The sequence below is a fragment of the Arachis duranensis genome, chromosome 4 (assembly GCF_000817695.3).
Source record: "Arachis duranensis cultivar V14167 chromosome 4, aradu.V14167.gnm2.J7QH, whole genome shotgun sequence".
NCBI classification, from domain to species: Eukaryota; Viridiplantae; Streptophyta; class Magnoliopsida; order Fabales; family Fabaceae; genus Arachis; species Arachis duranensis.
The window spans coordinates 111,267,550-111,290,679 of NC_029775.3; the positions used below are offsets into that span (position 1 = coordinate 111,267,550).

A 23,130-nucleotide genomic window follows, 5' to 3' on the forward strand; every position below is an offset into this window, starting at 1 on the left:
CGGCGCGTACGCGCCAAGTGCGCCTACGCGCGGGGGTCATTCTGCTAAAAATTTTCTAAGTTAAAAACTGCAGAATTCACAGATTCAAACCCCAATCTTCCGACGGACATAACTTCCTCATTTTAAATCGTTTTTCACCCGTTCTTCGAACGGAATGGATATCCCGGATCCAATTTCATTTCTAAACAGATTTGGCACAAAACAGAGATCTGTAGTCCAAGTTATGTCCCGTCAAAGTATGTCCAAAAACCATATTTTTCATACAAAACCACAAGGTGCCATTTTCAAAACAAGTCATTTTCAACTCTTTTCAAAATCAATCAAAACATGCCAACTTCATTCATTTTCTTTGAAATCAATCAAAATATATCAAATTCAACATCAAGCCTCCTCACCTCACACATTGACACATTACCACAATTTACAAAATCACTATCCCATCATTTTAACCCACTTCACCCAAGTGGTTCAAACCCAAACACATTGACATATCATATATTCTTCCTCATGCCAATTTTCAACAACACCAATTTTTATAAATCATCATTGTACACAATCAATATCATACTCACCATCAATATGGTTCAACCCACAATTCAACCATAATCAATCATCAAGCATATATCACAACATGCATATTTCTCATACATCATATCATCAAGGCATCAATAATCATCATCACATATATGACCACATCATATATATCAACCATTCAATAATACCAACAATTCAATGCCTATCTTAGGGCCTCTAGCCTAAGTATTTCCTACCACATTACATATTAGATACGAGAAACCGAGACCATACCTTAGCCGATTTTCCAAGCTCAACCGGAGCACTTCCAAACCACTTTTTCCTCAAGCTCTCAAGGCCTCAACACCTTCAAGAACAGATTTTTCACCACCAAAGCCCTTTTCAAACTTTTCAATATCACCAATCAAGCTCCAATATTCATACATACATAACCTAAGCCACAATCATCATACCCATACACAACATCTCAATACCCAAACATCATAGAATAACAAATTACACTAGGATTGAGAATCTTACCACATCCAAAGTCTAAGGAGACAAGATTAACCTTCTCCTTCAAGAGAGTTGGGTCCTATAACATCAAAGAGTCCAAAATCTCAACATTTTTGCTCATGAAACTCGAAAACAAGGCTGGAAATTCGAAGAGAAAAATGTGGCTTACCTCAAGATTTATTGTATGGGTTTTGTAGAGCTCTCCGTGGTGAACGCGTGACCGCAAACGGAGCGGCAATCGGAGCTCTAGATCAAAAGTTATGGTGGTTTGAAGATCAAGGAAGAGATAGAATTTGAGAGAGTGTTCTTCCTCCCCTCTCTTCAATTTTCAGCGTGTATTAGTGTTGTGTGAGGAGAGAGAGTGCTGAAAACTAGGGTTTTAGTTTAGTTATGTTGGGCCAAGGGTCCACTTTGGGTCCGGTTGGCCCGGTTTGGCCCGTTCGGTCCAATCTTAGTCCGAATTCTATAAAATTGGTATCGAAATTCTCGTCTCAACCTCCTCTATCACATTTAGCATAAAAATTACATTTTGGCCTTTCTAGAATAAATTCTCATTTATGGGTTAATTAGCCGTTAATTAACCGGGTTTTACATTATACAATAATATATATAGAAAGAAATAGTAATTCTAGAAACCCGATGAAAGAAATAAGTTCAAAAACAGAGTTATAAAAGTGTGAAACGTTCACTCGAAACTACAAACTTAAGGCACAAGATATAGATATAAGATAATAAAATATATGTATATATATATAAGAGTATAATAATCATAAGATACTAGTCTCAGCCCGCAGAGTTTAGGCCGACTAATTATAAACTAACATACAAAGTTTTGAAAGTTAAAACAACTTATACAATATCTCTCTCAATGTTGACCTCTAAGACAAATAAAATACAAAAGTGAGAGTATTAAAAACAAAAGTAATCAAAAGACTCTAAAATGAGATAAAAATCTTCCGCTCTACCACCATCACATAACTCACCTAGGTGGATTACGACTTGCATATGAAAAACACAATAACATATGGTATGAGAACCGAAGGATCTCAGTATGGTAACAGTGCCCAATATATAAGATGTAAGGTTCCGGAACGCCGAAAACAATCCTAGAACTTCACACCAAATAGATATCCAAGCTTAGCAAAATAAATAACTTAAACCATAAACAATAAATAGTGTTATCTAAACTTAGGGGTTTTCTAACTAATACTAATCACACTGCTATATCCCACAGCCTTCGCCAACCTACCCTCTACGCGATCCCATCGTCACCATCTATCTGACCTTCTCAGCACCAAACAAACACAAGTATATGCAAACAAGTAATACACATGTAATATTCATGTATAGCAAGTAATTCAAGAAGCAAGTTGACATATTATACATTTAGGCAAAGTGCAAGTAATCAAAGTAAACGAGCACATAAGAGATACAAATGGTGAATGTCTGTCCTATTGGCTGTGATATCACATGTCGGTTATAATGCCAAACCCGCCACAAATTCCGGTCGCCAACTCCCGAATTAGTCTCTTTGTTGGGCATACTCAGGAAGAATAATTCCGAATGGATGAGTGCCTACCACCTTCTCCTTTCAGAGGAAACGTTTCGAGGGAGAGTGCCCTACCACCTTCCTCTGGAAGTCGCATGATCCCGTGGGTTAGTGCTCTACTACCTTGTAACCAGAGAAAAATGTGAGTGGGAAGCCCTGCTTCAACACTCACATTTGAACGTAGGCGGGAGACTGCGACAGCCCTACGACAGAGAATAATGCATGTCACAATCACTTACTTAATCTCAGAGATCACTGCTCATAGCACAAGTATGATTATACTCATCTTATAAACCATAATCAATATCTCAAGTTCATCATCAAATCCACAACTCCACATTTTCATCATACTAATCGTCTTTACAGTACTCTACCACTTCACTCAACTAATCCACCCTCAATACTCCAAAATCCTAAGACTCCATCCTCTAAACTTTTTACCTGAAATTATCTAGTTAATTTACTTATGGTATTCTCTATGCTTCAAAACCAAAAAATAAGTTAAGACACCCTAGATAAGCTTTACGAAAGTTCACAAGCTTGCGGAAAAGGTAAAAATAGTTAAAAACAAGGTTTTCTTAAAAAAAGGATGGTGTGCGTACGCACTCCCAGAAAAATTTTCTCAAAGTGTGTGTACGCATAGAGGTGTACGTATGCACACAAGGTAAAATTTTCCATTTTGTGTCCACGCATAGATACGTGCGAACGCCTTCGACAGAAGGCACTTCCCAGCATGTGCGTACGCACAACTTGCAAATTTCACAGAGTGTGAGTAAGCACCAGAGTGTGCATATGCACATTTTAAAAAATTATACAATATGTGCATGCACACAGAAACCAGAATTCACAATTTCTGCAACATCACAGAAATCATATTTTTGACACAAACTTCCAACGATCATATCTTTTTTTACAAAATTCCGATTTCCACAAAATCTATACTGTTTTAAAGGTCTTTGAATTATCTTTAATTTAATACAAAATTTAATCAATTTCAAAAACTGTAGTTCAAGATATGATCCGCCAAAGTTGGCATAAAATCTATTTTTACCAAAGACGCTAAAAACTCAAATTTACTAAACTCTCAATTGAAAATCAAACTGCTCACAATCCAAACAATACCAAAAGAACACAAAAGTCCATACCATGCATTCCTCAAACTCAACCATCAATAACATCCCAATTACACTATTTCACACTATCAAAATCCTTATTTATCAATATTTAAATTCAACCTAAATCACATCAGAGCTCCTAAATTCCATCATTATTCAACTATACAACATCTAACTTTTAATATCCTAACTTATTAACTCCTTCAACACTTATCATTAACAATACTCATAGTCACCATCAATCAAAATCAACACCAATACCCATCATCCTCCTAATCATACTCCCCCACATACAACTCACTCAACCTTCATTATAATTCATAAACCACACATTCCAAAAACTCCATATCATCATTATCATCATCAAACATACAATCACATACAATAAATCATACAACCATTTCATTCAATCATATCTTAAAGGCCACTAGCCTAAGTTTCACGAAACATTATATATTACATAAAGGAAATCGAAACCATACCTTGGCCGATTTCCACGCAACTCAAAACACCAAGCTCAAACTCAAAGCTCCAAAACTATCAAACTCACTCCAACAAACACCAAACCTCAATCTAACATCATACAACATACAAAACAACTAAACACAAGGTTTTAGTGAAATCTTACCTTATTCATCGGTATTAGTGGCAATATCCAATAATACTCCAATGCTAGATCACCCATAAACAACAAAAAACATAAAGAAACTCGAAAATCCAAAGCCATTTTTGAGTTTTTCACTAGAGCAAAAAACTGGAGCTAGAGAAAGTATTTTTTACTAGCAATGTCTAGCTAGAAACGAAGAGCTCGATGAGAGCTTCGCGTGACTGCAAACGACTCGTCAATTGGAGCTCTAGATCAAAATTTATGAAGTTTTGAAGGAGGAGGTGAATAGTGAAACCCTCTTCCCTCTTGTCACCGCCCCTCTCTCTCTTGTTTCTGAAAAATGAGGTCAAATGGTCTCATAACTCACTTATATATGTTGGACTTTAACCCAATTTGGGTTCGGTCCAGTTTGTTAATATTTTAGGTCCGTTTGGTCCAACTTTGGATCTATTGGAGCCTGTCCATGGATCTGGGCTTGTCCAAATATGAGGAATGGATCTCCTAATTTTTTGTAACTTGCTGGTGGCTATGGTATTGGAGAAATAAAAAAATTTTCACACCTCTATTTCAAAGACCATCAAACCCGACACAGGTAATCAAGAAACATGTAGAGCAAATTAAGGCGGCATTTGAGAAGAAAAGATTGCTGAGAGAAACACCAAAAAGAATAGAGGTTCATGTTGGCTGGAAGGAACCGCTATAAGACTGGATTAAACTTAACACAGATGGAGCAGCAGATAAAAATCTTAGCATTGCGGGATGTGGTAACTTATTGAAAAATCACTTAGGAAGATGGGTTGCAGGCTTTATGGTCAATATTGAAAAATGTACACCATATATAGTTGAGTTATGGGGTATATATCATGGATTGAAGGTTGCTTGGGACATAGGAATTCAAAAGGTTATTATAGAATCAGATTCTAAATCTACGGTAAAAACTCCGGTTCATAAAGAAAAAATAGAAGAACATCCTGAAACTTTGGTGCATAGTATAGGAGAGTTCATGAAAAGAGACCGACAGATCAAGATCAAGCACACTTAAAGAGAAGAAAACAAAACGGTAGATTGGCTCGCCAAAAAAAGTTTAGACATATACCCAGGGTTTGTGTTCATTGATCAACCCCAGGAGAGCTAAGAAGGATTCTTGATGAAGACATTAGGGGCACGATGTTGCCAAGGCTAGTTTCTGATTGTTAGTTTTCTTTTTGTTAGGTTTAAAGCCCCTTTGTTTATCGAAAAAAAGCCTTGAAAATTAGTGTCCGATTTTACATTCTAAATTATTTTTGTCCTTTCAAAAAATTAAAACAATTTTTAAAATCTTATTTTTCTCAAAACACGGTACCGGACAGACTAGAGCCGATATTGCTGGTTTAAGCACCGGTACACATTTTTACAAAAATCTTTCGCAAAAGTTACATTTTTCAATTCAGAAAAATTCATTAAATTCAAATTTCACCTTTTTAGTTTTAAAATATCATTTCTATATTTTCAAACCTATTTGGCTTAATTAAAATTATTATTTTATTAAAACAGTTTTATGTAAAAATTCTGATTCTTACAAAAAACCTATTTAGGTATATACTCAATAACAGATTTGTATATTTTTCTGTAATTTTTTTTAAAAAAATATTTATCTTTATTTTCCAAAAAATATAAGAATATGATCCAAATGCAACTAGCCAAACTATACAGATGGAGCCCGTAGGTGGGTAAGATAGAGTTTGGGCCATGTGCTTAAGTCCAAACTACATAGGTTTTTGTGTTATTGGCCCAAGCTGTGGACTATGTTGGCCTATCTCCCCAATATCATTATCACTCAAATTCTGATGTTTTGGACCCAAATTTATTTTTGAAAATCATTTTCCCCTTATTTTTGTAGCATCTCTCTTACTGGATCAATTGATAAATGGAGCTCGTATATAAGACGAATTGACTTGTCAAAACCAAGCAAAAATTAAAAAGGTTGATAAAATATATAAAAATTAATTCTTTTTTAATCAAAATAATAAAATTTATATATGATAAAAATTATAAATTTAATAATAATGATTTTTTTTAAAAGATCTAAATTCAAATTTATTAGGCCAAGCAAGCAAAAAATCACGATAAGCAATGGTACACACATTTGAAAAATAAATTTAATATAAATTAAAATTTTTTAGAATAAAATTAAAATAAAATAAAATTTAAAATATTTTTAAAATTTTTACAAACAATAAAAAATATACTTTATCCTATAATATATTAAAAAAATATAAATATGACAACAATAATTACTCTCTAAAATAAACGGCTCAGATAACTTCTGATGACTAAAAAAAAATAGTGGCCGTAGGATAAGATACACGTGCATGTGAGCTCAAAATATTATCTGCTTTCGTCATCGCTCGCCTCAACAATATGTTGTTAACTCACGCGCCACCACCACTACTTCGTTTTCTCACACCAACTACAACATTATCACTCATCAAACGTCAACTCCATCATCATCTTCATCTTCATCACCATCGTAGAACTCTTACTCTCTTCTCACATTCTCTTCGCGCCTCACACTTCTCCATGACCGCACTTATCAACAACAAAAACGCCGCCGCCGGTGATTCATCGACGGAGCACGTCACCGGCGAATGGCAATCGGTGCCGGAGCTCCAGCTTCGTGATCACCGATTCACTGTACCTCTTGACTACTCTCGTGGCACTCATTCTTCTCCTAAGATCACGGTTTTTGCTCGTGAAGTCGTTGCAGGTAACAATGTTATAGTTATCACAGTAATCAAAAGGAGTTGTTTTTTCTTCTTTTGGGTCACCGTAGTTTGATTATTTGGTGATTGTAGAAAAAAAGAAAAAAATTTCCTTGGTTTTTCAAGGGTTTGAGTTTTTGTGTGTGTTGATTTTGTGGTGGAAAAAAAAAAAAGAGATTTTGGTGGTGAGTTCAGTGATGTGCCACTTTCTGAAATTGGGAAAACCCAGCTGCTGTTTTGAATATTTTGTCCATGGGAATCCGAGTGAAGAATCCAAAGTATTGGATTCGCTGGAAGTATTAATTGACTTTTTTGGTTGTGTTACAACTTTTGAAATGATTATTTTTAACTTTCATCCTTGGAAAGGTGGAGGTGTGGAGTTGGAATCTGGAATCTGGATCATTAAACTTTTAGGTAATTTATTACTTCACGTGAGTTTGTTTGGATAAATAATAAAGGAGCTTTAGCTGGAACTGCTGGTGAAGCATGTTACTTGCATCTGATGAGTGATTATTCTTTGGTTGCTTTGTATGATTCAAAGCTTACAATTTGGTGATGGAAATTACTGTGTTTTGATGGAGGCAGATTGTATCTATCTACATTCTAGTATTGACTACCATGACTAGAGTCGAGCACTACATATGTTGGCAATGGGAGCAACATTAGATTTCTCATACTCAGAAGCACAAGGGCTTCTCGAATATTCTGTTCGTGTTAATATCGTTACTTGTTAGTCAACACAATAAGTTTTTTATGGTATCCAGAAAGTTATTTGTGGTAAATTATGGCAAATTATTGTTTTATGGATTGGTGATGGATGAGCGCTTAGGCTTCATTCTGTTAATCACCTCCTTCATCATCTTGGATTGTTTTATTAAAAGAATGTGTTGTTTCATTTCAGTTGGGAAAGTAGAGCAAACATTGCCATACCTGTTATATTTGCAAGGTGGACCTGGGTTTGAGTGCATGCGGCCAACTGAGTCTAGCGGATGGATTCAGAAAGCTTGTGAAGAATTTCGTGTAATCTTGATGGATCAGGCATGATTTGCTAAACACTTGTATCATTGTCATCTTTTTGTCTTGTGACCACTTTGTGTATGATAAGCTATTCTATTGTTTTTTGTTTATTTTCATTCTGCAGCGAGGAACGGGATTATCAACTCCTCTGTCTGTGTCATCAATGTCGCAATTCAAATCTGCACAAGAATTAGCCGACTTCTTAAAACACTTTAGAGCTGATAATATAGTAAATGATGCAGAGTTCATCCGAGTACGAATTGTTCCAAATGCTGGACCTTGGACAATTTTGGGACAGGTATTCTCAGTAGAGTTTTCTAATAGTATTCATGCAAGCAGCTGATTCTGATGCTGAGCAGTTTGGCTTTACAATCCTTAACATCTTTCCTCTCTTTTTCTCTCCTTGAGTATCAATCATTTTCTACAGTTGCTGTTCGATGTTGGTTTAAAAATTGTACATTTGATGCCACACTAACATTGGAATTCAACTCTTTCTAACTCTTATCCTGTTTTGTTAACTGTCAACTGTGGCAGAGTTATGGTGGTTTTTGTGCAGTCACGTATTTGAGTTTTGCACCCCAAGGACTGAAGCAAGCCTTTCTAACAGGAGGAATTCCTCCAATTGGAGATGGATGTACGGCAGATTCGGTGTACAGAGTAGGCTTTGAGCAAGTTGTAAATCAAAATGAGAAGTATTACAAGCGATACCCTCAGGATATTAAAGTAATTCAAGAACTTGTTAATTATTTAGCAGAAAAAGAAGGAGGAGGGGCAAGCATCTCTCTCGTACACCTTTTCTTATTGTTTTAAAGAAGCATACTAACTAACCTTGCTAAAATCTATTTTCCTTTTCCCTTTTCATAGGTGGCCCTTCCATCCGGGGGAATCTTAACCCCAAGAGGGTTGCAAATTCTTGGTCTCTCTGGCTTAGGATCTGGAGCCGGTTTTGAGCGCATGCATTATCTGTAATGCTTTAAATGCTGATTTTTATTTTTCCTTTTTATGTTTCCTATCTTGAAATCACATTTGTCCCTCATTCAAGCACCAAAGAAAACTAGTGTCTCATTTTTGTTGTGTACTGAATTTTTTAGGTTTGAGAGAGTGTGGGAGCCTACGTTAGTTCCGGGAGCACCAAAGAGAATAAGTTACTATTTCTTGAGTTCTGTAAGAAATTATTTACTTTTCCTTGATTTTAAATCCCGAACATGAAGTTTAGTTTGAAGATAAACCTCTGATTTATGTTCCATGCAGTTCGAGAAGTCATTAGTTTTTGATACTAATCCACTGTATGCCCTCATGCATGAGTCCATCTATTGTCAGGTAGACTTCCATTTGAGTTTCTTGGTTATGCATAGTATATGCTACAACAATCCCTTCAATTTTTTTTCTCTCTTCATCGATGATCTATCGTTTTCCTTTAACTCTTGTCCTCAATCTCTATATCTCTCTCTAGGGTTCTCCTAGTAGATGGTCTGCTCATAGAATAAGGAATGAAATTAATGACAAGTTCGATGCAATTAAGGCGGCTAGAGAAGGACTACCTGTACTCTTTACAGGAGAGGTAGGTTTTAAATAATACATGGTTTTCTGAATATTTAATTGTGTTCATTGTTCAGTGTGACATTTCTTTGTGCAGTACTGTGATGTTTTGTTTTGATTTGATTCTTGCGCACATTCTAGCGTCTGGAAACTGATACTTTAGCGTGATGCTTCACCCGTAAAATAAATTAAAAGCTCTGCGGCAACATTGAATGCTAAGAGACATGTTTTTGACTTCTAATTCAAATGCTGATAATGCATTTATTTATAATTATGAGGAGCAAGGTGCTAATCATGTTTTCCTTTTGTAGATGATTTTCCCATGGATGTTTGATGAGATTCAAGCCTTGAAACCGTTCAAAGATGTAGCTGATATTTTGGCCGAGAAGAAGGATTGGCCCCCGCTCTACAACGTCCAAGCTTTGAAAGACAACAAGGTAGTTTACTCAGCACCCATTTCATGGAGAAGTTCATATCAAAACAATCTCTTAATCAGTAACAAAGAGGAGCTAGGTTTTTCTAGAGGTCCCTTCTGAATATTGTCACAACTCACAAGTTTGTGTGCTGTTGTCAAATGAAAGGAGTGGTTTATGCGAAGGTAACGGGAGCGTACCCTAATTCAAATAGCCACTAGATCATGCATATAAAAATATAAATGGTCCAGATTACATCAAAAAATTGTGTGACTTTTTGAATTAGCAATGTGGTATTTAATCCAGTCTTGGCTATTTATTTTAGATTAATTGATCATGATTTTCTCTTTTAACCTCAATTTCAGATAATATTATTCTTCATTCACGAAAAGATAATATTATTCTTATTTGAGTGTCGTCATAGTTGTAAATGTAAATATATATTGTGGATTTTGGATACAGAGTTGTTGACTTACTTTTTATCAATTTCCCATGATGATATAGCAAAAGCTAATTAAAGAGAACTTCTCTACTTGAGAATATTTTCAAAATTACAACCAAAATATTTGGTTCAACCACAACAAATCGTGTTCTAGAAATGTAAAGTTGTACTTATCACGCCATACCATATTCCATGTTGGTTGAAATTGAAAAGTGAATGAGTTCTTGTTTGAATCGTGAAGTTTTCTGTTTTTAATGTGCTTCATTTAATGCTGGCAGGTACCCGTTGCTGCAGCTGTTTACTACGAAGATATGTATGTGAATTTTAAACTGTCCATTGAAACAGCTTCTCAAATAGCAGGGATCAGGCTCTGGATAACTAATGAGTTTATGCATTCTGGCTTGCGAGACGGAGGGGGAAAAGTTCTTGATCACTTGCTGGGAATGTTGAATGGGAGGAAACCTCTTTTCTGATCACCATTGCAACTCCTCTCGCTCCCTTCACCTATGTTTGGTTTTCCGTTTGCAGTTTCCAAATCATGGTTTGGAGGACGGAAAACCAAACATGCAGTTAGACTTATGGAATCACACCTGATTATAAGTTTCCAGCTTTTTATGATAGACAGTCTTGAAGTCTTTATTGTTACTAAGTCTTTGAACTCTGACTCCATAGAATCTTCATTTATTAAAGTATAATCTTGTAAGATTGTACTTCTTACCAGTTGAAATACATAGTACTTCATGCACTTTTCAGGCTTGGCTTTGGTTGCAAGCTTCTTGCTCTTTCCAATGACAATTATTATGGGAAGGAATTAAAAAAAAAAAGGGATTTGTTTATATATATTTATATTTTAAAGAAAGTGAATATTTCTGTTATTGAATTCTTATCTTTTTGTTATTATTACTTTTAACATGGCCTAATTAAATGTTGAAGTAGTATAACTATATAATCAGGTTATGTGTAACTAGGAAACCTGCATCATTAAGACAGTAAAAGTAAATGACAGAAAGCACAAATAAATTATTTATAATCATTCATTTTACTTGATAATATTTGGCAATAAGTTTTGTCAATTCTACACACGCATGCGCACGCACGCACTCATATATAAAACACTACTTTTTAAAGAAAATTCATGTAGAAGTATCATAGGAAAAAGATAATCATATTTTTAATACATTTATGCATTAATTTCATCATAAAACTTTTGTTGTTTTGAAAAGGGAACATTGTACTTTGTCCATTCCCTTTGTCAAGTACGGTGATCAATCTTAACATGTATAATATATAAGATAGTTAAACAGTTCCTTGCTTCTTCCGTCATCTATCTTATACATTTCTTTCCAAATATCAAATTCAGCATAACAAACCAGAAAGTTTGTGTGCTATTATAGTAGCGTAGATATCAACAGTATCAGAAGATGATGATGATGGAGGCATTTGGAAGAGGAATGCACGTGGCTGCTGCTAGCACCATGGTTTTCAGATCAGAGCTACAACCAATGATGACACCAGAACCAGTTGGTTCTTCATCCTTTTCTTCTTCTTCTCGTCAAAGGGACCTTGTTTTCATCGTCAATCCTCGAGGTAATGATTTTCTCTTCTTAGAAAACTCTGAAGAAGAAGGAAAAAAAAATCTTGTTGAGTTCCTGCACTTAATGATAGGGTGCTGGAATTAGATTAGAGCTACCCATTATTTGTTTTGAGGTAAAGTTTACATTTTTGGGGAAAAGATTGCAATGTTTATCATATTCTTAGGTTCACAAATCATATGTTCTTGTGTAATAAATATAGAGCTATATGATTTGATTTGACAAGTTTTGAAACCTAAATCTTGGGTTTTAGGTTGTAATGGGAAGACTGGTAGACAATGGAGGAAGATACTGCCATATCTACAGTCTCGCCTCGGTAAAGAATGCAATGTGAGTTAGTAATTGTAAGATGAGCTTTTTGAAGATCAAATCTGCAAATTCAGTTGCTTTTTGTTAATTTGTAAATCCATGATATGTTGTTTCTATTTTTCGTTATTTTTATATGCTGTGTTGATTCTGTAAGGTTAAATTATTTTGTTAGTCCCTATGGTTTCATTGAATTTGTAATTAAGTTCTTATAGTTTAAAAGCAATTGGGTCCTTTCACTATTTTGAATTTTGTAATTAGGTTCTTTTTGCACAAAAAACATTAGTGCTAACAGAATATTCCTCCCAAAATTAAAAATAGCTACAGTTAAAAGGCTAAATTCCTAAACCTGAACATCTTATTTTTTCAGAATATTCTATTAACTATTTAACGTTTTTGGCTTAGAAAGAACCTAATTACAAAATTCAAAACAGTGTAAGAACCTAATTGAAAGCTTTTAAACAATAGGAACTTAATTACAAATTTGGTGAAATTATAGGGACTAACAGATAAATTTAACCATTCTATAAATGAATAGATATTGGAGTCCATAACTTCAGGTCCTTGTCATGCTATTGACATAACAAGAGAGGTTAGCACAAAGAACTTCAAATCGCACGATTGGTATTTACTACTCCCCCTGTTTCAAAATAAGCTTGGCGAAGTTTATTTCGAAATGGAGGTAGTAGTAACTCTATTGCTTCCAATGATTCTGAGTTGTTATATGCAATCATGCTATGCAGGCCATAAGAGAAGGTGCTGATGCTGTTGTTGCCGTTGGTGGTGATGGAACACTTCATGAGGTGCAAATAGCTTTGATTTTTTTTTTTAGAATTCCACCTTATTTAACATTATTAGTTGTTAGTTGATATTAATTGTTGAAGAATTTCAACATTATAACTTAATTGCTCTCCTGATCCAGCTCAGTTTATTACTAGCAGGTTGTCAATGGATTTTTTTGGGCTGGAAAACCTGTTACTAGTCAAATGAAAGACTCAACACATTCAACTGCTCTTGGTGTGAGTCATATAATTGGAATTAGAATGCAATATTATTAGTTTTTACTCAATTCAAGTTTATCTAAATACCTCTAGCGAAAAGTCCTGAATCGAATCCTCAGTATGTTTCGGCTTTATGCAGCTTATACCCTTGGGAACTGGTTCTGACTTTGCAAGAACACTTCATTGGTTAGTTTCTGTTTGTGTGTTCATTCTTCTTGCGCTTCTTATTTATATGCAGTAAATGGAAACATCTGTTGGATCTTTTCCAGGAAAGATGATCCTCGAGAGGCCATTGAACGTGTTGCTAGAGGTTTCTTCTTCTTCTTGTTCTTGTTTTTGCAATTGCAATATTGTTTGCTGTGTTACTTATTAATGTAGGCATTCTTACAGGGTTGAGATCAAGGATAGACATTGGTGTAATCAGTGGAGAAAGTTGCGAAAACCATTACTTCATAAATGTTGCTGACATCCATTTGTAAGGCAAACTTAGAAATTTTCAATTAGTATAATTCATAGACCGTATCCAATTGCATATCGCGAAATTTTGCAGGAGTGCAAAGGCTGGTTTTTATGCTTCTAGATACAAGAGCTTTGGTAAACTGTGCTATGTACTTGGTGCATTGCATGCTTTCATGGGGCATCAAAACCAGGATTTGAGAATCAAGGTCAGTGTTAGTTAGTTCCTTTTTTTTCTTTTTTTCATGTAAAGCTTCACATCTCACCAAAATTTTCTAGTTCCTGCATATTTTTCATATAAGGTCCTATAATACTTAAAGAAATGCAGTTCAATGAAGGTGAGTGGGAAACATGGCCTCAAGTAACAACCGTTTGCATTGGAAATGCAAAGTATTTTGGTGGTGGCATGAAGATTACACCAAATGCTACTCCTTACAGTGGAAATTTAGAGGTGAAATATGTTTCTGTAAAATCTCTTGGATGGATATTATCATATATTTTGAATCAAGTAAAAGTTCTGTTGTATTCTTCAGGTTGTGATTGTTCAAAACTTTAAGTGGCATGATTTCACACTGAAATTACAAAAGCTGTATAATGGAACACATCTCTCACTTGAAAATATATCAGCAAGAAGGTATGATCTTGCTCGAAACACTATTGTTAAGCTTTAATTCGAAAATGTGACTCAGCATTCGTCTTCTAATCCATGTAGCTGACCTACCTAGCAGAACAAGACTTAGTTCATGCTGTTAATTAGGCTTGCTTGGGTTTTTGTTGGTGCTCATTCAGATTGTTCTTTGTATCATAGTGCACTTTCAATCGAGTTGGAGGACATCTCAGGCAACGGCGGCATTCATATTCAATCGGACGGGGAACATTTGGGATTCCTTCCGAAAAAGATTAGTGTTCTACCTGGTGCTATTGAGATGATATGCTGATTCATCTGGAGAATAACTGTGTCAATGAAATAGTGAAGATGATGATGCTATTTGCCAGATGAATGTGGCTTCAGATTCTGATTCTGAATTGTTACTTAGATCAAGAAATGAGTAATTTCCTTAACATCACTGCTATAACCTATAACATGCAATTCCTGCACCTAAATTCTACAATGTTTATGAAAATTATAACACTGAACCTGTGATTGTTACTTTAGGACTCTTCTGTTAATTTCAGCATAGTAACAGATAATTGTGTTCCAACATATGAAAAGTGTTCCCTACTGCATGAAACCATACTCATTCAGAGAGAGAATGCTAAGGAGTTTGACTCTGCAACTGACTTCTTAATTAGATATTGATAATTGAAGGAATTAGCATCTATATATCATAATTGCAATTTACAAGCTCTAGTGCTTAATTATACTAGATAATGTTAAGACACCCAAAAAAAAAAAATTACTAGATAGTGTTAATCTCCATATTGATCAAAATTCTCACTTTGCTTGATCTACTTCTATAGAAGAGTATTATAAAAGTCCGATTTTTTTATTTGTAGCCCAGAGTATCCTCTAACCCAATAAGTCAAGAATTAATTTGTCGCGAATTTGAGCTCTATTTAAGGGTTTGTTGCTGACTAATGAGTTGATGCATATAGAAGGCGAGATTCGGACCCCACACTTACTTAAACAGACGAGTGTACTGACCACTCGACCAACTCAAGTTGATTTAAAAAGTCCGAAATTATTTAAGGATATGAACATAATAATAACTCTATAAATGCAATTCTAATAGTACATCACTAACAGGTCCATTGATTATTAAATTTATTATTAAAACCATTTCAATCAATTAATTTAGTACATAGAACGACAATGCATATAGGCTATAGCAATAGCATATAGGATCTTGAAGATCAGGCTAACACATTTTTTGTGAGTTCAAAAGAAAATTTTGATTTCTTTTTTATAACTGAGGCAAGCAAATTGCCGAGGGTTTAATAACTCAACTTTTTCTTATTTAATTCTCTGTATTTACTTGGTGGTTGTGAAGCTTAGAGTGTAAGTTGCCCTATTTCATGTTAATATAGTCAGTGTTTGGGTATCTATCCTTTAGTGAAGTTCAACAACTAGTCTTGTTTTGGGGTCTCAAATAGCCACTTTTTTCCCCACCTCTTTTCTTGCTAGTTTTCTCTTGTCACAACCAATCAAATTTGTTCAATCCACAAATCTATTGTTTGGATTCCTTACTTTTGTTTTGTAACAATAACATAATAACATTACTCTATCACATTCTGCTAATTAATTATCCATAACACGTTAATAGCATATATAGGGTATCAACATCAGCGGTTTAATGTAAGCTATATGTTAAGCAAATGCCCTTATTTGAAACAAATAAATATTAAAAGGAAAAAACAAGGTTTCTTTTGAGGCCTTGAGAATTTTAGGTGTTTAACTGTTACACTTTCTGTTTCTACAAGCTATCCCTTTTGTTATTTCTGCAAGTTTTCTCAAAATCTGGTTTCTCTTGTGTTTATCTTCATTTTCAATAATAATAATAATAATAATAATAATAATAATAATAATAATAATAATAAATAACTTAAAAATAAAGGATTATTTTTATCTTTACATTATGCAACATGGTACACAATAAATTTCTTTGTTTAATTGGCAGAAAGAATACATTAACTTAATTATCTTGACTTGAGAGTATATATTTTGTAAGAAAAGTATAGGTAGACAATGAAAATATTAAACAATGTAAACAGTAGATATATCGGATGTTTATTTCACTAGTGTAGTGTACGGATAGTTATTTTAATATTAAAATTTAGATGGTTAATTTGGAGGTGTAGTGTGTTTTTATTTAATTGGTGGTTATTCATGTTGTTCAAAATAGTTATTGTTTACCTAGCATTTTTCATTTTGTAAACATAGATAGCGGCTGAACCGGAACTCTATTTTTTTTGTCACTGGAAAGAATAAAGTGTAATCTTCCACCTTTAATTCTACAAGTGAGACCAGAAATAAATAAGAGAAAGAATGCAATGAAGGATGAGATCTTCTACTGGATACCATCCAATTTTTTTTCCACCGAAGGGAATCCACTCCCCGACTCAACCCTATCTATAAAGTATTACCTTAACAATTAATGCGAAATTAGAGTACCTATGATTATAAACCAAGAATTATGAGTAAATCATCACCTAACCTCATAATATGTTAATAGAATGATTTGTGCAAACAAAAAATCGATAATCACCTCATTTACAACTCTGTTTAATTAAAAAAAAATGAAAAAGAGTAATCTTTTGAGTTGGACCATCACCAATAATTTTGGTTCCGGATAAATTAATCTTTAATAAAATATTAACAAATTAGTCTCTAATATTTAAAAAAATTAAACATATTAGTCCTTATTTGTAAAATAACAAAATAAATTAGTGCTTTATTTTTAAAAGAAATTCAAACAAAATAATATTCTCCAAACCATAATATTTTTCAGAAAAGTTAAGAATAAATTTATTATGTTTTTAAAAATGTTAGGACTAATTAATATTTTATTAGAGACTAATTTATTTAATATTTTAAAATATTATAGACCAATTTATTAATTTTTTATTAGAGTCTAACTTCCTCGAAATAAAAATTCTTAGGAATTACTTAAAAAAAATAGTTTAATATTTGCAATGATAGATGCATTAATAAGTATAGGCCTTTCCTAAGAAGCTATGAATATAATTAATAATTAATATATTTAATTTGATAGTAAACTAATGGGGACTTGGCACAACTTCTATTGGTTGGTGAACAGTACATTTTTATTTGAACATGTATGGTATATAGATAAGTGGGTGAAGAGAATGTTATCCTAATGGATTATGTTTGTTCTGATCACATAATAAAAACCGTACATGAGATGAAATAATTATTATAAAAAAAAAGAAATTAGGGAATTAAATGGCATATGTACATTGTTCTAATTCTCTAGGAATATATATGAGAGCTTGATGACTTGCACCCAAATGTTAACTCAACTAAATTCTAACTACTTTTACAGTTCAACTGCCATTCAAGTTCATATTATTGTGACACAAATTAAAGGAGACGTGCCCCATAATAATACTTCAATTCTCTCGTTATCTTCAATGCGTGTATGTATTTAACTATTTATATGTAATGTAATAATAAATGTACGGGGAGTATATACTTATCAAAATTCTCATCATCATCACATACCATACAATTATTTATCATCAAAATGATCATTTTGTTGCGATACCAATTCATAAAAGAATTATACTTATATTATATATAACTCGTAAGTGTTTAAAGAGCCTACTAATTAATTAGCTTGTAATACTAATTTGTGGTGGATTTTATTGTTTTTAATTTTTTCCTTTCTCCCTTAACTTTTAAAATATATAATAATTTTAAAAATTTAAAATTATCAGTATAAAATTGTTTTACATATATATCTAACTATATAACGTGTATTAATAAAAATAATTATTTTTTATATTGATTATGTGAATAATCATTCAAAAAAAATAATTATAATTATATAACTGTATATGAGTATATTAAAATTAAATTCTATTTAAGTAGTCTTCGTATTCTAGTATATATACATCCATATTATACGTAATTTTTTTTTACCAAAGATAAGAAATTCGAACTTGCAATCTTTTGATTGAGTATAAGAAGATTATATGCCATTTGAAATATAATTTATTGCAATATTATACGTAATTAGTTTAGAAGACAATATATAATAATATATATAATCCCCTTAATAATTAATTAGCTTCAATAATAATATATTTTCCTTGTTATAATTAAGTGTGACGGCTGCCAAATGTTTTCTACCATCTACTACCATATCTTCTTCAGTAGCCTCTATAAAATTCAACCCTAATACACATTCTCAATCTCTCTTTCAATCTTCATTACTATTCCATTATTCTCAATCACTAACACAACAATAATGGAAAACCAAGGCCCACCAAATCCTCCACCACCACCATTATTACTATTGCCAACACCCCAAGATAATCACCACAACAACAACAACAATATTCCATTTTTACCCTTCACATTACCTTCCATGCTTCATCAAAACCCTTTGCAAATGGAACCTCAATCTCATCCTAATGATAATAACAATAATAATAATAGCCTTGGTTGTGACATCAATGATGACTATTATTGGAGCAACATTAGTTATGTTTTCTCCGGCGGCAATGGCGGCGCTGGCCACAACAACGTTAGTGATGCCAAGGAAACAATAACGAGCGCAATGGAATGCGGTTCTTCTTCTCTTCATCCTTCTTTCAATATGGCCGAAAATGTCATAGAAGAAAAGGAGAAGAAAGAGAAAAAGAATATAGTTGGAAGAGTGAAGAAGGCAAAAAGAGTGGCAAGGTTTGCATTCCAAACAAGAAGTGTTGATGATATATTGGATGATGGTTACCGCTGGAGGAAGTATGGCCAGAAAGCAGTGAAGAATACCACATATCCTAGGTATGTATAATATTTTGGCAACTACTCCAAAGAAGATATCAAAATAATCTTTTGGCGTGATGATTTTTATTTAAAAAGTGTGACTTATTTGTTTAGTAATATTTTAAATAAGAATAAATATTCAATTCGATTTTTGTCTATATTTATGAAGGATAAAGCAATTTCTGAAAAAAAAAAGATATTTCAATCCTTAACTTTTTTATTTTGGAATAATACTATCTCTTTGTTAAAAAAATTATTTAAATAATAATAAAAATTGGTTTTGTGGAGAATTTTAAACTTTTACAAAATTATTTTCAATAATATAGCTAATTACTATTACTACTATCACTACCTTCTTCATTCTTATTATTATGGCTCCTACTTCTATTATTTTTATTGATTTATCATTATCATTATTTCTTCTACCGTCATCAATCATCATCACTAATATCAATATTATCAATATTAAAATTCTCTTTTTTCATTTTTTATTCGATGTTATTTTTTTCTTTTAAAAAGTATTTGTATTACAATTACTATTTTTTGTGGCATCATTTTTATTAATAGTTTTTTTTCACTTAACCACCATTGGTGAAGGAATTTTTCAAAAACAAACTTATTAATAGTTTGTATAAGTTTAAAACCCCCACAAAATACAAATAAAACTCTCACAAAACTAATTTTTATTATTATTTAAATAATTTTTTTAACAGAAGGATCATATTATCCCAAAATAAAAAGATTAAGGATCGAAGTGTCCTTTTTTTTTTACAGGAATCGCTTTGTCCTTTGTGAAAATGGACAAAGATCGGGTTGGGTGTTTACTCTTTAAATAAAAATAACATTTTTATTTTAAATAAAAATAACACTTTTACTTTAAATAAAAATCAAACTCTACAACTTATCATCTAATGATTAAAATATCTTCACATGATAACAATCATAAAATCTTCATTAAAATAACTACCTAATATTTTTATTTAATCTTGTTAGGTGAAAACATACGGTTATTTTAGTTTGAAATTAATTGTTAAAAAATTATTATTATTTAACTATTTTTAATTATTAATTTTATATGAATATATATATAATTACACGAGTCTCTATCATCTTATTATATATAGAAAAACACTTAACCATAAAGTATTTATTTGAAGAGAAAGTATAGGGAGTCAATGGAATATTTGTATAATGTGTACAATGGAGATTTAGGAAGTATTAAAGATATAATTATTAGTGTTATCTTTTTCTATTAATTAAAGTTTTTGGGATGAGTGGTATCATGACATGGTATTAGAGCTCGGATCAATAGAACGTTTTAAAGAATATATCGTTAAAAGAAAGTTTAGGAAGTCAATATTTTTATTAAAATTTAGTTAATATTTAATTAGTAAAAGAAAAATGAGTAATTCTATATTATTAAATATAATTTTATACCACTAAAAATACTAATAATAATTCATTGATGACTACAAATTACAAGACCTGTTAGTCCCTAACACTCTTCTATTGTTAATTATTAAAGATGTTTTTGAATGAAAAAATTGACTGAACTCAAATATAAGTTATATTATCCAGTGAAGTGTCTTTTTTAATAAAAAACAATTAAAATTGAATAACAACAAATCTAAAAATACAATAAATTCACAAAATACATTTATATTTAAATTTTAATGAATGATATATTCTCCAACAATTATATTTAAAACTAGGAAGTAATATTAATTTTGTCATGAAATCATCATTTTTTACAAAATTTTAAACTAATAAAAAAAGACACGTACATAATTATTTTTAACACATACAGTCAGAAGTTTTTTTGTTTTTGTGTGAAATTTGTATGTATAGTTTCTTTTTCTTTTCAAATCTAATTTGGGATTAATTATTAATTTGGTATCCAAAAGATTCAATCACTAATAAAAAGGATTTTGAAAGATATTATCGACAAAACAGTTTTTTAATGATTTGAAAATGCAACAAAAATAATCAAAAAATATTATATTTTTACAAGTGACAAAAAAATTTATATTTAACAAACGACATATTCATTTGATTCAAATTTTTGTGCCAACATTTGAATAAATATTTAGAAAATGCACAAAAAAATTCGAAGCAAAATTTAATCTTGATTTTTGTTATTTTTCAAAAAAATGTAGTCATTCACGCTAAAACTTTTTTTAAAAAAAATTCACTTCACATAAAATTATCAAATTTTATTAAAAATAAAAAAATATTTTTTTAATAATAATTATAAAAGTATGCATTAAAATTTGATCTTTAAAATCTATTTTTAAAAAATATATATTTAATATCTAATTCTTTTTATCCCATTTTTAACTTTTTGAGAATTTATTATTAATTAACATCTTTTGAGAATTTTTTTATTAGCGATGTAACTTTTGAATACCATTTTATTAACGGTTTACTTTTTTTAATTTGTGGGTAGCTTATTGGTTATATGATCTTTAAATTGAATGAAGGGTTTATTTAGTTTGTATTTGAATGAATTGATTGTGATGGATACAAAATGAAGAAGCTACTACCGTTGCACGCATCACACATGCAATGTGAAGAAACAAGTGCAGAGGCTGTCGAAAGACACAAGCATTGTGGTGACAACGTACGAGGGAATTCATAACCATCCTTGCGAGAAGCTTATGGAAACTTTGACCCCTCTTCTCAAACAGATTCAGTTTCTCGCTACCATCTAATTAATTCCTACTATCTGTAACATATATATTTGCTATGCTTGCATTGTGAGTTGTGATGATTTCTGAACTTAATAATATTTTGTGTGTATATATGAATCCAGATCGGTGATCCTGATCATGTGCTTGCTTCTGTAATAAAATTAACGTAAATTATATTTTATATATACTTTAAATCTAGGCTTAAACTTATGTTAAAATTAAATTATTTATTTGTGTTAAAGGTATAATAATTTATATGTCATCTTTTATCAACTTATATTAAGTTTTGAAAAGAGTGGTATAATTAATGAGAATTTGTTACATTTTTTCCCTCCTGTACATTTTTCATCATGTAATATTCTTGTTACGGATCCGGCCCACCAGCCCGGATCCAAAGACAAACCCGATTCCTCGGGTTTTACCCATTCCCCCCTCCAGAAAGGCCCCGAACCGGCCCACTGGAGCTCCTAACCGACTTTCGAATTCAAACGTCTCCTTTATCTTATCCCAACAGGATAAAGATAAGATAACTACCATCACCTATAAATAAGAGGACCTACGTCCCCCAGGTATTCATTCATCCCACACACCTTATACCTCTCAGATCCATTCTGACTTGAGCGTTGGAGTGTCTTTGCAGGTACCTCCCCCCGCGCTCCGCTCGGATAGTCCGACACCCGTCTCGACCCACAGGTTCCCGATCCTCATCTCAACCCGTACCAGAGTCCTCTTGTACATTGGCGCCGTCTGTGGGGACCTGCGACAGTCGAACCGCATGGAGGGCATCCTAGAGGAGAACCCATCAAGCCAGGATGACTCCCAACCACGTCGTCCGACCTCAGAACACCATGAAGCCACAAACCAAGCAAAGATAGCAAGTACCATCCACCACACGAACGAACACGTCACCAAGGACCCACAACATCCCGAGAAAGCCAGGGACAAAGCGGCACAGATCATCCAGGATCTCTGTCTCCGGGTCCAAGAACTTGAAGGCAAACTAACTAGCAGAGAAAAACACAATAACGAACACGGAAGCCAGGCAACTTCCAGGTCAAGATCCCACCGCGGCAGGTCGCCAACCCGGCAACACGATAGGAAAGATGATCGCAGCATCTCACACAACCACCGACACGAGAAATCGCTAGAACGGCGATACAACAAGAAACAACACCGCAGCGCTT

At 32.8% G+C, this 23,130-nt stretch overlaps 3 protein-coding genes across 6 annotated transcripts; all 3 read left to right on the forward strand.

Moving 5' to 3' along the window:
* Positions 1-6,710: 6,710 nt before the first annotated feature.
* LOC107485849 (uncharacterized) lies at positions 6,711-11,197 on the forward strand. 3 transcript variants are annotated; one of them, XM_052261188.1, is made up of 11 exons: positions 6,713-7,046; positions 7,408-7,455; positions 7,943-8,079; positions 8,183-8,356; positions 8,593-8,781; positions 8,923-9,023; positions 9,150-9,222; positions 9,310-9,378; positions 9,512-9,619; positions 9,909-10,034; positions 10,731-11,197. In XM_052261188.1, the coding sequence occupies exons 1-11, from the start codon at positions 6,860-6,862 to the stop codon at positions 10,923-10,925; spliced, it is 1,407 nt and encodes a 468-aa protein (XP_052117148.1). In that variant the 5' UTR covers positions 6,713-6,859; the 3' UTR covers positions 10,926-11,197. The 3 variants fall into 3 exon arrangements, with proteins under 3 accessions (XP_015961877.2, XP_052117148.1, XP_015961876.2); XM_016106390.3 differs by having other exon boundaries at positions 6,714-7,046; positions 8,593-8,829; XM_016106391.3 differs by lacking the exon at positions 7,408-7,455 and having other exon boundaries at positions 6,711-7,046; positions 8,593-8,829.
* A 498-nt stretch (positions 11,198-11,695) lies between these two features.
* On the forward strand, positions 11,696-15,140 carry LOC107485850 (sphingoid long-chain bases kinase 2, mitochondrial-like). 2 transcript variants are annotated; one of them, XM_052261040.1, is made up of 12 exons: positions 11,696-12,039; positions 12,298-12,374; positions 12,889-12,942; positions 13,094-13,153; positions 13,292-13,369; positions 13,491-13,537; positions 13,621-13,661; positions 13,742-13,826; positions 13,902-14,016; positions 14,136-14,258; positions 14,341-14,441; positions 14,520-14,637. In XM_052261040.1, the coding sequence occupies exons 1-12, from the start codon at positions 11,874-11,876 to the stop codon at positions 14,521-14,523; spliced, it is 951 nt and encodes a 316-aa protein (XP_052117000.1). In that variant the 5' UTR covers positions 11,696-11,873; the 3' UTR covers positions 14,524-14,637. The 2 variants fall into 2 exon arrangements, with proteins under 2 accessions (XP_052117000.1, XP_015961878.1); XM_016106392.3 differs by having other exon boundaries at positions 11,704-12,039; positions 14,616-15,140.
* Positions 15,141-18,663: 3,523 nt separating this feature from the next.
* Positions 18,664-22,142, forward strand: LOC107485833 (probable WRKY transcription factor 24). The gene is made up of 2 exons (XM_016106371.3): positions 18,664-19,274; positions 21,790-22,142. The coding sequence occupies exons 1-2, from the start codon at positions 18,739-18,741 to the stop codon at positions 21,965-21,967; spliced, it is 714 nt and encodes a 237-aa protein (XP_015961857.1). The 5' UTR covers positions 18,664-18,738; the 3' UTR covers positions 21,968-22,142.
* Positions 22,143-23,130: the final 988 nt, after the last annotated feature.